This window comes from Monodon monoceros, unplaced genomic scaffold (assembly GCF_005190385.1).
Source record: "Monodon monoceros isolate NGI ecotype Baffin Bay Population unplaced genomic scaffold, NGI_Narwhal_1 Super_Scaffold_5, whole genome shotgun sequence".
Lineage (NCBI taxonomy): Eukaryota > Metazoa > Chordata > Mammalia > Artiodactyla > Monodontidae > Monodon > Monodon monoceros.
This window is the reverse complement of record NW_021703782.1, coordinates 113,970,044-113,985,562: the sequence shown is the minus strand read 5'-3', so window position 1 is coordinate 113,985,562 and position 15,519 is coordinate 113,970,044. Positions and strand designations below refer to the sequence as shown.

The following is a 15,519-nucleotide window of genomic DNA, read 5'->3' as shown; positions in this document are numbered from 1 at the left end:
ATGTGCCTGCAGCCTTGCCCTGGGCTCGTCTTTCCCCTGACCACCCTCCAAAGCTGGAGACACTCCACTGGTGCGCCCATCAAGGCTGGCTTCTTCGTGGGTGCCGGGTGCCTCCCTCCTGTGCGGTCCCCTCTCTCTTCCCTCCCTCCTCCCAGATAAATGAAAGCTCTGGCCTGGAGGTGTGTGGACTGTTTTCCAGATGCCCCAAGGCCCGCGGCCCTCTTCCTGCGTTGAGAAGTCTACACCGTTGGCTCCACAGGATAAACGCTCTATTTGGCCTCACCCCCACCCTCCCGCCCACCTTCAGTTAACCAAGTAGTGTCCAGGCACGGTCCAGATGGCAGACATGGAGCATGGCGACAGCGGATGCCTGGAGGGGCTCACCGCACGACTGGCCGTCTCCGTGCTCCAGAGTCCCAGCCCGGCAGGGTCGCACCTCGTCTCGGGGGAGACTCCGTGGGCTCGGGCGCCGGACCAGAGGCACTCTCAAGGGGGGTGCACTGTTGCTGGGGTCGCCGCAGGTACAGGAGCGGCCTTGGGGGATCTGAGTCCGCGCTGGGCTCCACGTTGTCTGGGGACGTTGGGAGCTCGGACTCCTCAGGCTTCTTTGCAACTGACCGGAGTGGAAGGGTCAGGTGGGGCGCTGAGGAGCCGCCCACCTGCCCACACTGGTGGGCATGCAGCACCTGGTGTGATGCCGCTGAGCACGGTGCGGAAGAGCGCATGTGCAGCGGGCAGCCTCCTGTGCTGCGCGGCCACCTGCTGCAGGCCCAGGCGCGCTCGCGGGCGCAGCTGGCGCAGGCCTCGGATTAGGTCCTGGCACTCTGCGGGTGAGGGCTCAAGGATGCGGCCTACAGATGCCACTGCCCTCTCGCGCCCCAGCCCGCAGCCATCACGGCCAACAATGCTGGCAGCTTGGAGGGGTCATCCCATTCAGTCTTCCCAAACGGCCGTAGGGTGTCCGTGTTTCACATGTGGGGAGACAGGCAGAGAGAGGTGAGGCGGCCTGCCCTGGGCTAGTGCAGGGTTCAGGCTTAGCGGGGCCACCAACACATTTCCACCTCTCTGGACCCAGCTCTCTCTTGCCGCCCACCTGGGTGCGGGCTGGGACCGGGGAGGGACACAGGGTGGAGGCGCTCACCTGGGGACAGGCCTGGCCGTAAGGTGGGGCCCCGGCGCATCAGGTACAGCATGCGGTGGGACTGGCGCTCCTTGAAGGGCAGCTTCCCGGTCACCATGGCGTAGAGGATGACACCTCTGGGGGCGTGGGCTTCCCAGGGCGTGCCCCCTCCCCTCCCCTCCCTAGGGGTCCTGGAGCCCATGAGGTGGCGCTCCCTGGCTCCACGGGTCAGCCTGCTCCCCGCTGTACTTGCGCGTGAGGACCTCCAGGGCTGTGTAGGCCACAGAGCCGCAGAAGGTGCTCAGCCGCGAGTTCTTAAGCCCCTACCGATTGGCAAAGCCGAAGTCTGCAGGGGGCATACAGGGAGGGCGGGGGGGGGGGCGGGGGAGGGGCGGGGTGTAAGTGGGCTCCTAAGGGGTGGCTGTGTGGTGGGCATGGGGTGTGTGGGGTTACTGCAAGTGTGGCTCTGGGCGAGGGTGGGGTGTAGGCCTCCTAGGGGGATTGAAGGACAAGGCAGACTGGGGTCAGAAGTTTGGAGCAAGCCAGCGTAGACACTGGGTGCCTGGCTGGGGCGAGAGTGGGGCATGTGTGGCCCGCAGAAGTCGAAGACCTCAGTCAGTTGGCGCAGGCTGGGGGCAGGGTTGCGGGCTGGGCCGCAGGCTCACCGCTCAGCTTTAGGAAGCCTCGGTCATCTAGCAGGATGTTCTCACACTTTAGGTCCCTGCATGGGGAAGCGGAGGTGAGGCTGGGCCTGAGCTCAGGCGGCTCTCTCCATGCGGTGGGCGGGTGGGCTGGGCGGCGCCCTCAACTGCCATGCCTGAGTTGGGGCAGTGCGCGACGGCGCTGACTAGCTGCCGGAACAGCCTGTGGGCCCCCTGCTCCAGCCCCGGGCAGCGGCAGTCGTAGGACACGGCATTGATGTGCTCCGGCAGGTCACCATGGGCCGCTGGCTCCAGCACCAAGTAGGCGCGCTAGCTGTTCCGGTAGGTCTCGTAGAGCTGCACCTACTGGATCCCGCCCGCTTGCCATCACCCCGAGGAGGGGCTGTCAGGTGCACTGGATTGGGGTCTCAGGATGGGGCTGGGCTCGAGCGTAAGGGTCCCAGGAGGGGAAGGCGGCAGGCCTGGGCTGGGCAGGAGGGGACCAGGATGTCTTGGGGTCTCTGCCCACCACGTTCAGGTGCTTGTAGGTAGCACTGAGTGACGAGATCTCACAGGGCAGGAACTTGCAGGAGAACTCCACAGAGGCCTCAGCGGTGGAGACGATCTTGATAGCCACCTGCGGGGGTGGAGGGTGGCCACTGTGCGAAGACCACAGCCCCTCGGGGGCGGGATGTGGCAGAACAGGCCCTGTGGCCTTTGTGCATGTTGCTGAACTTGGCCGGGGCAAGGCTCGGTGAGCAGCGTCCTTGGCGGGCAGCTCTGGTCTCCTGCTCACTCCTGTCCCAGGCACTTATGTGTTCAACGGATCCAGGAACTGGGAGTGATCAGCCTGCCCGAGACTTGGCCTTCAGGGAGGATGCAGGACCAGGAGGGGGCCAGAGCACCTGGGAAGTGCCTGTGTGGGGTTAGGACAGGGGCCTCAGGGCTGGGCTGGAGGGTGAACCACGGATCCCCCACCCCATGGGGAGGAGGCGGCCTGCCTCTCCGTGGTGTGGCATGTGCCCCGCAGGTCAGAGGCCAGCTTGGAGTTGTGCTGTGTGTGCTCCTGCGTGGCATAGACCAGGTAGACTTTGGAGAAGGCCCCAGAGCTGATCTTCTTGGAGGAGGGCAGGTAGCTGTTGTCCCTGCATTGGCATACCTGCTCCATGAAGGCTCTCTGGTCCATGAAGGTCTGGTCTGACCTTCCGGAGGTCAGGGCACTGCGGAAGGGGTTGGGGCCATCCAGCTCACCGCAGGGCCTTGGGGATGGGGGACGGGAGGTGTGACTGAGGCCTGAGCTGTTAGCGGGACAGGGGTGATGGGGCTGCAGGAGGCCAGCTGGGACCTGCGCCCCCTCAAGGCTGCAGCCAAGCTTCTGAAGTCTTCCTGGGACTGGGGCAGAGACACAGGAGGGACCAGGACTGAGAACTCGGGGTGGGAGGCTAACACAGCTGCACAACCATAGACTGGCATGGGGGAAGGCAGGCTCTGGGATAGCAGGGGCAGATTCTAGAATGGAAGGTTCTGTAGCTGTACCTGCAGTGTGCCCTCGAAGGGGGTGTCCTATCCCCCAGGACTTGCTTGCCCTAAGAACATCTTGCTGGAACCAGCCCTACCCTGCGTGAGGCCCATTCTCTGGGGTGAGAACCCCAAGGGCCAAAAGAGGCGTTTTTTGGACGGTGCTGTGAGGCTTGCAGGATCTTATTTCCCTGACCAGGGATTGAATCCAGGCCTTTGGCAGTGAAAGTGCAAAGTCACATCCACTGGCCTGGGGACTTCTCTGGCGGCACAGCAGTTAAGAATCCGCCTGCCAATGCAGGACACCCTGGTTCAATCTCTGGTCCAGGAAGATCCCACATGCCACGGAGCAACTAAGCCCATGCGCCATAACTACTGAGCCTGTGTTCTAGAGCCCACAAACCACAACTACTGAAGCCCACGCGCCTAGAGTCTGTTCCACAATTAGAGAAGCCACTGCAATGAGGAGCCCACGCACCGCAACGAAGAGTAGTCCCTGCTCGCCGCAACTAGAGGAAGCCCATGCGCAACACTGAAGACCCAACGCAGCCAAAAAACAAAAACAAACAAACAAAAAAACCACTGGCCAGCCAGAGAATTCCCAAAGCCACCCAGCCTTCCTCTGCTCAGGCCTGGAAGCTTCTGCCCAGGCCAAGACCTGCTGCAGAGGCCTTTCCCCCAGAGCTGTCTACACACTTGATGACACATTCCCAAGCAAGCAAGTAACCCTCGCCCCCACCTGGGTCCACCTCAAACCCCCAGCTCCAGGAGAGATGCGCCAGCATGGTCCCTCCCTTCTCCTGGCCCCTGGAGTCTTCTGTGAGTGCTTTTACCATGGGGAGCCAATGTTTCCTAAGTGCCTGCTGTGAGCCAGGTGCTGTTCTAAGGGGCAACTACCAGCTCCCAGAGTCCTGCTTCTGTGCACAGACTGCACCCGACGTGCCTGTCCTGTGGTAGGCAGTTCACACCCAGGATTTCAAATCTGAGTAACACCAAGCGATGCCCCCTTTCCAGACGACACAACTGAGGCCCAAGTCGTAGTCTCTCTTCTGTGAGCTGGAAGGCACAGTGGCTGGGGGCTGCCGTCCTGGCAGTGGCTGGGGACTGGACTTGTCCCCACTGGGATCCACAGTCCACAGGGTACTCCCACTGCAGGGAAAGCCTTAGAATGCTTGGAATTGAACTGCTGCGACACATTTTGTTATCCCTGTTGGACTGTGAGCTGCTTGAGAACAAGGCTGGTGTTTGATATTCCGTTGCTCACCCACAACCCTTGTCTAGCAAACTGCCTGGAGTATAGAAAATATGGGCAAACTAACTGGTTTGCTACTGACCTGGGGGTTAGGAAAAGAGAAGCTGCGCCAGGTATTTCAAGGGGAGGGTAACGTTATATTTGTCTTTCTTTTTCTGACTTACTTCATTTAGCATGATAATCTCTAGGTCCATCCATGTCCCTGCAAATGGCATTATTTCATCCTTTTTTATGGTTGAGTAGTATTCCATTGTATATATGTGCCACGTCTTCTTTATCCATTCATCTGTCAGTGGACACTTAGGATGCTTCCATGTCTTGGCTGTTGTAAATAGTGCTGCTGTTAACACTGAGGTACATGTATCTTTTCAACTTATAGTTTACTCCAGATATATGCCCAAGAGTGGGATTGCTGGCTCATATGGCAACTCCATTTTGGGTTTTTTGAGGAACCCCCATACTGTTTGCCATAGTGGCTGCACCACTTCACATTCACACCAACAGTGTAGGAGGGTTCCCTTTTCTCCACACCCTCTCCAGCATTTGTTATTTGTAGACTTTTTTTTTTTTTTTTTTTTTTTTTGCGGTGCGCGGGCCTCTCACTCTTGTGGCCTCTCCCGTTGTGGAGCACAGGCTCCGGACGCGCAGGCTCAGCGGCCATGGCTCACGGGCCCAGCCACTCCACGGCATGTGGGATCTTCCCGGACCAGGGCACGAACCCATGTCCTCTGCATCGGCAAGCAGACTCTCAACCACTGCGCCACCAGGGAAGCCCTGTAGACTTTTTAATGATGGCCATTCTGACTGGTGTCAGGTGGTACCTTATTGCAGTTTTGATTTGCATTTCTCTAATAATTAGCAATGTTGAGTATCTTTTCATGTGCCTATTGGCCATCTGTATGTCTTCTTTGGAGAAACGTCTTCTGTGCATTTTAAAAAAATAAGTGTATTTATTTTATTTATTTTACTTTTGACTGAGTTGGGTCTTCATTGCTGCCTGCAGGCTTTCTCTAGTTGTGGTGAGCCAGGGCTACTCTTCGTTGTGGTGTGCGGGCTTCTCATTGCAGTGGCTTCTCTTATTGCAGAGCATGGGCTCTAGGCATGCTGGCTTCAGTAGTTGTGGCACGTGGGCTCAGTAGTTGTGGCTTGCGGACTCTAGAGCACAGCCTCAGTAGTTGTGGTGCACGGGCTTAGTTGCTCCGCAGCATGTGGCATCTTCCCGGACCAGGGCTCGAACCCATGTCCCCTGCATTGGCAGGCGGATTCTTAACCACTGCGCCACCAGGGATGTCCTTTCTGTGCATTTTTCGATTGGGTTTTTTTTTTTTTTAATTGATTTCTATGAGCTGTTTGTATGTTTTGGAAATAAAGCCCTTGTTGGTCGCATCATTTGCAAATATTTTCTGCCATTCCATAGGTTGTCTTTTTGTTTTGTTTATGGTTTCCTTTGCTGTGCAAAAGCTTTTAAGTTTGATTAGGTCCCATTTATTTATTTTTGCTTTTACTTTTTTTTTTTTTTTTTGTGGTACGCGGGCCTCTCACTGTCATGGCCTCTCCCGTTGCGGAGCACAGGCTCCAGACGCATAGGCTCAGCGGCCATGGCTCACGGGCCCAGCCGCTCCGCGGCATGTGGGATCCTCATGGACCGCGGCACGAACCCATGTCCCCTGCATCAGCAGGCGGACTCTCAACCACTGCGCCACCAGGGAAGGCCTGCTTTTACTTTTATTGCCTTGGAAGACTGACCTAAGAAAACATTGGTACGATTTATGTCAGAGAATGTTTTGCCTATGTTCTCTTCTAGGAGTTTTATTTTTTAAAATAAATAAATAAATTTATTTATTTATTTAAATTTATTTATTTATTTTTGGCTGCGCTGGGTCTTTGTTGCTGGGCCTGGGCTTTTCTCTAGTTGTGGGAGCAAGGGCTACTCTTGGTTGTGGTGTGCAGGCTTCTCATTGTGGTGGCTTCTCTTTGTTGCGGAGCATGGGCTCTAGGTGCTTGGTTTCAGTAGTTGCAGCTTGCGGGCTCAGTAGTTGTGGCTCGCGGGCTCTGGGGCGCAGGCTCAGTAGTTGTGGTGCACGGGCTTAGTTGCTCCGCTGCATGTGGGATCTTCCCGGATCAGGGCTGAAACCCGGAACCCGTGTCTCCTGCATTGGCAGGTGGGTTCTTAACCATTGGGCCACCGGGGAAGTCCCTAGGAGTTTCATTGATGCCTGCTCATCTTTTTTTTTTTTTTTGCGGTACGCGGGCCTCTCATTGTCATGGCCTCTTCTGTTGCGTAGCACAGGCTCCGGACGCGCAGGCTCAGCGGCCATGGCTCACGGGCCCAGCCGCTCCGCGGCATGTGGGATCCCCCCGGACCGGGGCACGAACCCGTGTCCCCTGCATCAGCAGGCGGACTCTGAACCACTGCGCCACCAGGAAAGCCCTATGGCTGCTCATCTTGATTCCCACGGTCTGTTGGCATACTGGACGTGTGCCTCCGGTTTGCGTGTGTGTACCTTTTTGCGGAGGGTTCCTCGGCCCTGGGTCTCTCGGGTGTTGGTTGGGTGTTCAGTGTGTGTGCATGTGTGAGAGATATAGGGCATGACAGTGCCTGTGTGTGTCCAGGTCAGTCCCACCTGGCGTGCGTACCTGGACAGGTATGTGCTTGTGAGAGAACCGGCTTTGGGCGCACTGACGCGCCGAGCCGGCGTCGCCGATGCCTCTCCCGGTATGTGGGGCGGTGTCTGTGTGCCGGGATCATCGCGGTGTAAATGTCGTACGAGGACACGGCAGAGTGGGAAGGGAGCCGCGTCCTGCGCCTGCGCAGTGGCCGGCCGCACGCCTTGAGGCCGACAGGGCTGCCCTACTGGCGCCCAACAGTCAGGTGTGGCGGTCACGGGGCGGCCGGGGGCGGGGCCGAGCGCGAGGCGGAGTTTGCGCACTCTCACTCTCTGGGGTTCGGGGGACCGGGTGGAGAGGGCGAGAGGGACGCACCTCCGACCAGTGAGCGCAGAGATCGCTTGGGGGCGGGGCCGGGCTGCCGCGCGCCGGGCCACGGTTGGCGGGGGAGGGGGGGCGGGGGGCTCGCCGCGTGGCCCCGCCCACTCCGGTCAGCGGCAGGCGGGAGGGCGGATCCCGGGCTGCGGCCGCCGCGGCTCCTCAGGTAAACGGGGTTGGGGCTGGGGATCGGGGCTGGCGGCGGTAACTCGGCGAGGCGCCCCTCGGGGAATCCTGGGCTGCGGACTCTCGGGCCGCCCCCTTGGCCAGGCCGCCGCGGGAAACCGAGTCAGGGGGCGCCTCTCCAAGGTCACCGAGCGAGCGCGGAAAGGGTCCCGGGCGTCGCGGGGCCGAGCCCACCCCCTTCCCCGGGCTCAGGTGCGCCCAGCTGCGCGCGGAGCCGCATTTGCCGCGTCACAACCCGGAAGAGCGCCCTGGGAGCCGAGCCACTCACATTCTTCGTCGCAACGGCATGGGGAGCCCGGCCCCCGTGCCCGTCCACTCCCAGGGTGGGACTCGGGGTACCTGGTCTCTGTGCCCGTCTCCTCCCTGGGGGGCGCTCGGTCCCCAGTTGTAGCGCCTGTCACTCCAGAGGCGTGTGGTCCACGTCCTTGCTTCCCCGGGGGGAAAACGGGGTCCTCCCTATGGGAAGCTAAGCCTAAACCCGAGAGTCCCAACGCGCAGGGGCCGTTGTATTCGTTCCATTTTCTCTTTGACTGTAGAGCAGGGAGGTACTTTGTCCACAGTCCTGAGGATTACTGGTCATGTAAGGTAGGCGTGAAGCTAGAGGGCTGCAGGAAGTCCCGATCTCAATCTAGGTGAGAGCTATGTGGTGCTAGGCCAGGGCTGGCTCCCAGTCAGCCCCTGGGCCCTTAGGCCCAAGTTTGGGTTCTGGTTTTCCTGGAGCGCCAGCACAGCTAGGGCCTGAGGTTGCCCTTTGCCGGCCCAGCCGGGGTGGGGACGGGGCTGACTGGTAAGCTCAAGGGCAGTGAGGCACAAAGGGGTGCGGGGGGCAGAGGGGGCGGGGGTGGGGGTGGAAGGGGGGGGGGGCGGCGGGGGGGGGGGGGCGGGGGGGGTGGGGGTGGAAGCTGGCTGAGGGGACCACCCTGGAAAGGGATGGTGGTAGAGGTGGGGAAGAAGGTGGTCAGTGAGTCACTGTAGGGTGTGGGGAGGGAGATAGAGGAACAGGAGGGGGTGATGCTGACTTCTGACCCACGTAGCTGAGTGCACGATGGCACAGGAAAAGAGGCAGGTGAGGTGGGGGTCGGGGAGAAGTCGGGGTGACGATGGTGTTAGAGCTGTTGAGTGTGCGTGGCGATGGTGGTCCAGATGGAGAAGGCCAGCAGGCGCTGGGCCCCAGGAGACCCATGCGGGAATCATCAGTGTGGGACACTTGAGTGGTGGCATGATTGTGACGTGGTTGCCCCTGTGGTCCTGGCAGCCAAAGGGCCTGGGGATGCTGTTGTCAGCAGGGTCGTCGGCCACCATGGCTCCTGCGAGCACGTGTCTCTCGTCTCTCTTTGGTGTCAGAATAGGATCACCTGGAGCTGAGCTGTCTTGGTTACCTTGAAACCGATGTGCACGCTGTGGTGGATTGTTTGGACCTGTGGTGGATTGTTTGGACCTGCGTCTTGCTGTTTCTCACTCCTCCAGGGCTGTTTGCTGCCTGCTGAGGGCCCTCAGGGGATCAGAGGTGGAGCCTGTGGCTGCTTGCCTGCTCCCTCACCTTCACAGCTGCCGCCTGTGCCTGGAAGCAGGTGTCTGTGCTTAGTTCAGACCCAGGGTCCACCGAGGCCCAGGTGGACAGCCGGCTCGCTGCTTGTCTGTGATCAGCAGCCCCAGATCTCGTGAGCCCCTTTGTGGAGCTGAGTTACTTGATCTTCTCAAGGTAGGGCCCCAGGAAGGCTCCTGCTCGGTGCTCACGGAATGTTGGCTGCTGGACGTCATGAGAAACGTGCTTTCTCCACTGAGCTGGAGGGCCACCCAGTTTTGGGGTGACACCGCTTAGCATGGCTTATGTTGAGAAGCGGTGTTCTCAAAGGACTGTGCTTCCTGGGTCATCTGCCCAGGTTCTTGTCGGTGACTCTGGAAGTTGATTCCTTCCCTAGCTCCTGTGCTAAGAGAGGGGAAGACCCTGGGCCTTGTGTGGGGGTGGGGGTGGGGAGTTCCCGTGACCCCCCCAGGGCCTCCTGACTTCCCAGTCTCCCCTCACACACCTACCCTCCAGACCAGCTCCTGGCTGCCTCTGGGCTGGGCTGTGTGTGGCCTCCTTGGCCTCCCACACCCACTTCTGACCCCCCTCCGGCTCAGCAAAGTTGGCCCAGCACCTCTGTTAGCGTGTGCCAGTTCATGTGGCAGCCATAATACAAGTGGGCATCTTTCAGGCCAGGGACTCTGTGGGTGGGGGCAGCACCTGGTGGGCATTACTAAATGCCATTGAATGAATGCTCAGTACAGGTGAGCGAGGAGGAGGGGTGGGAGAGGGAGGAGGGAGCTGCTTCCGCGCTCACCCACAGCGTGTCCAGCGTGGGAGGACCCTGTTGGCCCTGCTCCGTGCCCTGTGCTGGGAGCATCTGGGCAGGTGTGGAGGAGGTTAGTGCAGGAGCCAGTCCCGGCGGAAGTCCCACCCCATCGCTGACCAGCTGCTGACAGCACGTCCCTCGCAGACCTGCTTGGCCGTGCAGATTAAAGGAGATGGTGCCTCTTCAGTGCATCCTGTGGGACGCGGGGAGCCTCCCAGACCCGTCCCCGTCTCTGCACCCCCTTCCCCTGCAGCATGTTCACCTCGATTTGCTGTCAGCTCTGTGCTCACAGGTCTGTCTGCTCCACAGACCTCCTGGCCTGGGGCAGGGGCAGCAGGTGGAAACTTACAAAACCGGTCAAGTCCGGCTCTTCCACCAGCCAGGTAGTTTATACTTACTTGACAACCACCTTTTTCCAGTGCTTGTTTTTTAAAAAGTCTAACGAGATCCCTGATTGACACGTGTGTTTTCTAACATCTGCACTCATGGGAGGGCTTCTGTAGACGGATGTCGAGAGGTGGGTGACCCCGTCACGCAGCGCGACCATTTGGGCTTGTGGGGGACACTCCACAGGCTCTGCTGGTTGTCCGCACCTGTGTGGTGGCCACAGCACTGACAACGTCTGGTGCTGGCAGAGCGCAGCTGTGTGCAGGCCTCACTCCCAGCGGCTCACTCGTGACATGGGCAGAGCCCAGTCCTGGACTGGCCGTCTGCATGCCGCCCTCCTTCTTGTTTGTCTTGTTGATGCGGATGAGCTCCTTTGTGTGTTAGTATGAGACAGGTTAGCCTCTTGATTATGAACGGTTATGAACGGTTGGACCTGCTTTGTCTTTTAGTTACTTTATGCTCCACTGAGGATGGGGTGAGTTGTGAGAGTGTGGGGTTGTATGTGTATGGATATGGTCTTCAATTTATGTGTGTTTTTGACTTTCAGAAATTAAAAAATTTTATATAGTCCAACTGAACAACATTCATCAAGGTGTGTGGGTTTTTGTGTCTGGCTTAGAAAGTCCTTTCCTACTCCAAGACTATAAAATGTGTACTTGTATTTTCTACTTAGGACTTACATTTCATTTTTACATGTAACACTTGTATCCATCTAGCATTTATTTTGGGGTAAGGAAAGATGTAGGGAAGACTAATACTTTTCCCTAAATCCTTAACTAGCTGTTCCAACACTATTGGCTAATCTGTCTTCATTATTTAAAACCCTCCCTTTCTTTTTCTTCCTTATTGGTGTTTATTTCTGGACTTTCTATACAGTTTTGTTGATTTGTGCACCTCTTCTTAGAACAATAGCATCGTTTTAATTACGGTAGCCTTTTAATACGTTTTAACATAACATAGGACAAATCCTTTTCACATACTTTTCAGAATTTAGTTGGCTACTTTTGTCTGTTGATTCTTCCATATGAACTTTGGAACCATTTTATCAAGTACCCTCCAGTAGCCTGACTCACATATTTGTAGATGAAGGAAAATTGACAGTTGTATAATATTGAGTCTTATGGGAGGATTTTGGGTCTTTTCCTTCAATGAACAGCTTTTGTTTGTTTTTTGAAATTGCGTGCATACTAAGGATATAAACCACAACTTTTCTCCCCACTCACAGTGCGCTGGAGCGGACTGGCACGCACAACTGTCACTGTTTGGAACTGATGCCACAGTCCCCATAGGAGCCAGGGCCGCAGGAACACTGGGTCACCCGCTGGAGGGGTGTGCTAAGGGACTGGCCCTTGAGGAATGAGTGGGTTTACCGGGGTGGAGGGGGAGGGCAGGGCACGGTACTTGTCGGGACCAACAGAAGCAGAGGTGCGAGAGCCGAATGCCCTGGCCCAGGGCATTCAGGTGCTGGACGCCTGCAGCGTGAGGGGCGAGAGAGAAGCAGAGAGGGGCTTGGGTCTAGGTTGTGACAGCCCTCGTTGAAGGTGTTGGTTTGATTCTGTGGGCAACAGTGAAGATCAGCGAGAAGCGGTGTGACGTGATGTGACCTGCGTTTGACAAAGGCCAGCACTCAGTGTGGAGGAAGTGGCCAAAGGCAGGGTTAGGTGAGGCGGCCACCAGGGATCAGCTCTCAGAGAAGGAGCAGGGCACCTGCTGTCTGATGTGCAGGGTGGGGGTGGAGTGAGGAGGGTGGGGGGCCGCTGACGTTGATCATGGCATGTCTGTCACTGAGTGGTGGCCTTAGAGGTGTTCGCTCGTTCAGTTGCCACTCCCTTAGCAGCATATTCAAAGAGCAGTGCTTGGACAAATGTCAGTTTATCAAGTTTTTCTTTTATAGATTTTGCTTTTGGTGTCAGTCATGGATATTTTCTTCCATGTTTCTTTCCAGAAGTTTTATAGTTTTAAGTTTCACATTTAGGTCTGTGGGTCACTTGGAGTTTTTGTGTGTGGTGTGAGGTATAGATTGGAGTTTACTTATTGTATGTGGGTGTCCAGTTGTTCAGTACTGTTTGTTGAAAGACTATCTCTTCTCCACTCAGTTGCCTTTGTACCTTTGTTGAAAACTGGACATATAAGTCCTGAAGTCAGGTAGTGTAAGTTCTCCAATTTTGTTTGGTTTGCTTTTTTTCAGAGTTGTCTTGGCTATTCTAGGTCCTTTGCATTTCCATATGAGTTTAGAATCAGTCTGTCAATTTCTACAAAAAACATTCTGGGATTTTGATTGGGAATGCCTTCAATCCGTAGATGCATTTGCAAAAAATTGTTATCCTTTTACCGTATTTCTCTCCATTTATTTAAGTTTTCTTTAATATCTCTCACCAGGTCCATCTTTTGTCAAATTTATCCCCAAATATTTCATATAATTTTTGCTCAGTGGCAAATGGTGTGGCTTTTTCAATTTTTGTTTATTGTTAGTATATGGAAATACAGTTGCTTTATTGTTCTTAATTTTTTTTTAATTTATTTATTTTTGGCTGTGTTGGGTCTTCGTTGCTGTGCGCAGGCTTTCTCTAGTTGAGGCGAGTGGGTGCTACTCTTCATTACGGTGCGTGGGCTCCTCACTGCGGTGGCGTCTCTTGTTGGGGAGCACGGGCTCTAGGTGTGCAGGCTTCAGTAGTTGTGGCACGTGGGCTCAGTAGTTGTGGCTTGTGGGCTCAGTAGTTGTGGCTCGTGGACTCTAGAGTGCAGGCTCAGTAGTTGTGGTGCACAGGCTTAGTTACTCTGTGGCATGTAGGATCTTCCCAGACCAGGGATCGAACCCATGTCCCCTGCATTGGCAGGTGGATTCTTAACCACTGCGCCACCAAGGAAGCCCCGTACGTTGCTTTTTTAATGTTAATTTTATATCCTGTGATCTTGCTAGCTGACTTATTGATCTGGTTCCACTTGTAGGTTCTGTAGGATTTTCTGCATAGATGGCCACATCATCTGTGAATAAAAACAGTTTTACTTCTTTTTCAATTTGGATGCCTTATATTATTGTTTTCCTTGCCTTATTGCATAGGCTAGAGCCTCCAGTATGATAGTGAATAGAATGGGTGAGAGCAGACATCCTTGCCTTGTCCCCCATCTTACAGGGATTGCATTTAGTCTTTTACCATTAAGGATGTTCTTATAGGTTTCCCTTAGGTGCTCTTTGTCAGGTTGTGGAAGTTCCCTTCTATTCCTGTTTGTTGATAATTTTTATTATAAGTGGATGTTGGATTGTGGCAAATGCTTTTTCTGCATTTATTGAGATGATTATATGGTTTTTATTTTTTGGTCTGTTAATGTGACTTACATTGGCTGCACTTAAAAATACTCAACCAACCTTGCATTCATAGGATAAACCCAATTTAGTCATGATGTATTATCCTTTTTACATGTTGGATATGATTTGATAAAATATTGTCAAGAAATTTTGTGTCTATGAGGGATATTGGTCTATAGTTTTCATTATTTGTAGTATCTGTGTCTGGTTTTGTTATCAGAGTTATGCTGGCCTCAGAGAATCAGTTGGTAAGTGTTTTTATTTAGTTCGTTATTTAGTTTTGGCCGCATTGAGTCTTTGTTGCTGGGCGTGGGCTTTTCTCTAGTTGCGGCGAGCAGGGGCTACTCTTTGTTGCGCAGGCTTATTGCGGTGGCTTCTCTTGTTGCAGAGCACGGGCCCTAGGTGTGCGGGCTTCAGTAGTTGTGGTGTGCGGGCTCAGTAGTTGTGGCTCGTGGGCTCTAGAGCGCAGGCTCAGTAGTTGTGGTGCACAGGCTTAGTTGCTCCGTGGCATGTGGAATCTTCCCGGACCAGGGCTCGAACCCGTGTCCCCTGCATTGGCAGGTGGATTCTTAACCACTGTGCCACCAGGGAAGTCTTGGTAAGTGCTTTTTATTTTCAGTTTTCCTGGAAGAATTTGTGTATAGTTGGTATTGTTTCTTCCTTAAATGTTTGACAGAATTCCCCAGGGAAGTCATCTAGGCCTAGAGTTTTCTCTGTGGGAAGGCTTTTAACTACAAGTTCAATTTCTTTATTAGGTATAGGGCTATTTAGGTTATCTGTTTTTTCTTGAGTGAGGTTTGATAGTCTGTCTTTCAAGGAACTTGTCTATTTCTCTTATTTATTTATTTTTTGTGGTACGTGGGCCTGTCACTGCTGTGGCCTCTCTTGTTGCGGAGCACAGGCTCCGGACGCGCAGGCTCAGCGGCCATGGCTCACGGGCCCTGCCGCTCTGCGGCATGTGGGATCTTCCCGGACCAGGGCACGAACCCACGTCCCCTGCATCGGCAGACAGACCCCCAACCACTGTGCCACCAGGGAAGCCCTATTTCTCTTATTTTTTAAATTTTTATAATTTTTTATTGAGGTATAATTGACTTGTCTATTTCTTTTAAGTTGTCCAATTTACTGGCAAAAAGTTATTCAGAATATATTCTTACTATCCTTTTAATATCTGTAGAATCTGTAATGATGTCACTGTTCTCATTCTTAAGATAGGTAATTTGTGTTTTCTCTCTTTTTCCTGATCAGTCAGGCTGGAGGTTATCAAATTGATTGATCTTCTCAAATAACTAGCCTTTGGTACTTTGATTTTCTTTTTCTATTCTTTGTTTTTATTTCTTTGATTTATGTACTGATACTTATTATTTCCTTTTGCTTCTTTTGAGTGTCTAGTTTCTTAAGGTGGAATTTTTTTTTTAATAAATTTATTTATTTATTTGGCTGTGTTGTGTCTTCGTTGCTGCACGTGGGTTTTCTCTAGTTGCGGTGAGCGGGAGCTACTCTTCGTTGCGGCACACAGGCTTCTCTTGTTGTGGAGCACGGGGTCTAGGCACAGGGGCTTCAGTAGTTGTGGCATGCGGGCTTAGTAGTTGTGACTCGCAGGCTCTAGAGTGCAGGCTTAGTAGTTGTGGTGCATGGGCTTAGTTGCTCCGTGGCATGTGGAATCTTCCCGGACCAGGGCTCGAACCCGTGTCCCCTGGAACCCGTGTCCCCTGCATCGGCAGGTGGACTCTCAACCACTGCGCCACCAGGGAAGCCCCGAGCAGGCAGATTCTTAACCGCTGCGC

General features: G+C 54.7%; 2 protein-coding genes across 4 annotated transcripts in view; one reads left to right on the top strand and one right to left on the bottom strand.

Moving 5' to 3' along the window:
• Positions 1–597: 597 nt before the first annotated feature.
• LOC114883942 (testis-specific serine/threonine-protein kinase 5-like) lies at positions 598–3,486 on the bottom strand. The gene is given in 7 exon segments (XM_029202292.1): positions 598–824; positions 1,142–1,257; positions 1,331–1,466; positions 1,786–1,850; positions 1,934–2,124; positions 2,291–2,398; positions 2,759–3,486. Coding segments are annotated over 7 exon segments (1,032 nt in total). The 5' UTR covers positions 2,948–3,486.
• A 4,095-nt stretch (positions 3,487–7,581) lies between these two features.
• Positions 7,582–15,519, top strand: part of MROH1 (maestro heat like repeat family member 1) — a 66,800-nt gene continuing 58,862 nt past the window's right edge. For 2 of the 3 annotated variants that reach the window (XM_029202130.1, XM_029202127.1), the window contains exon 1: positions 7,611–7,682. The gene's annotated coding sequence lies outside the window, so the exon portion shown is untranslated. Of the gene's footprint in view, positions 7,683–15,519 lie in introns of all 3 variants that reach the window. The other variant, XM_029202126.1, reaches the window with a different exon arrangement.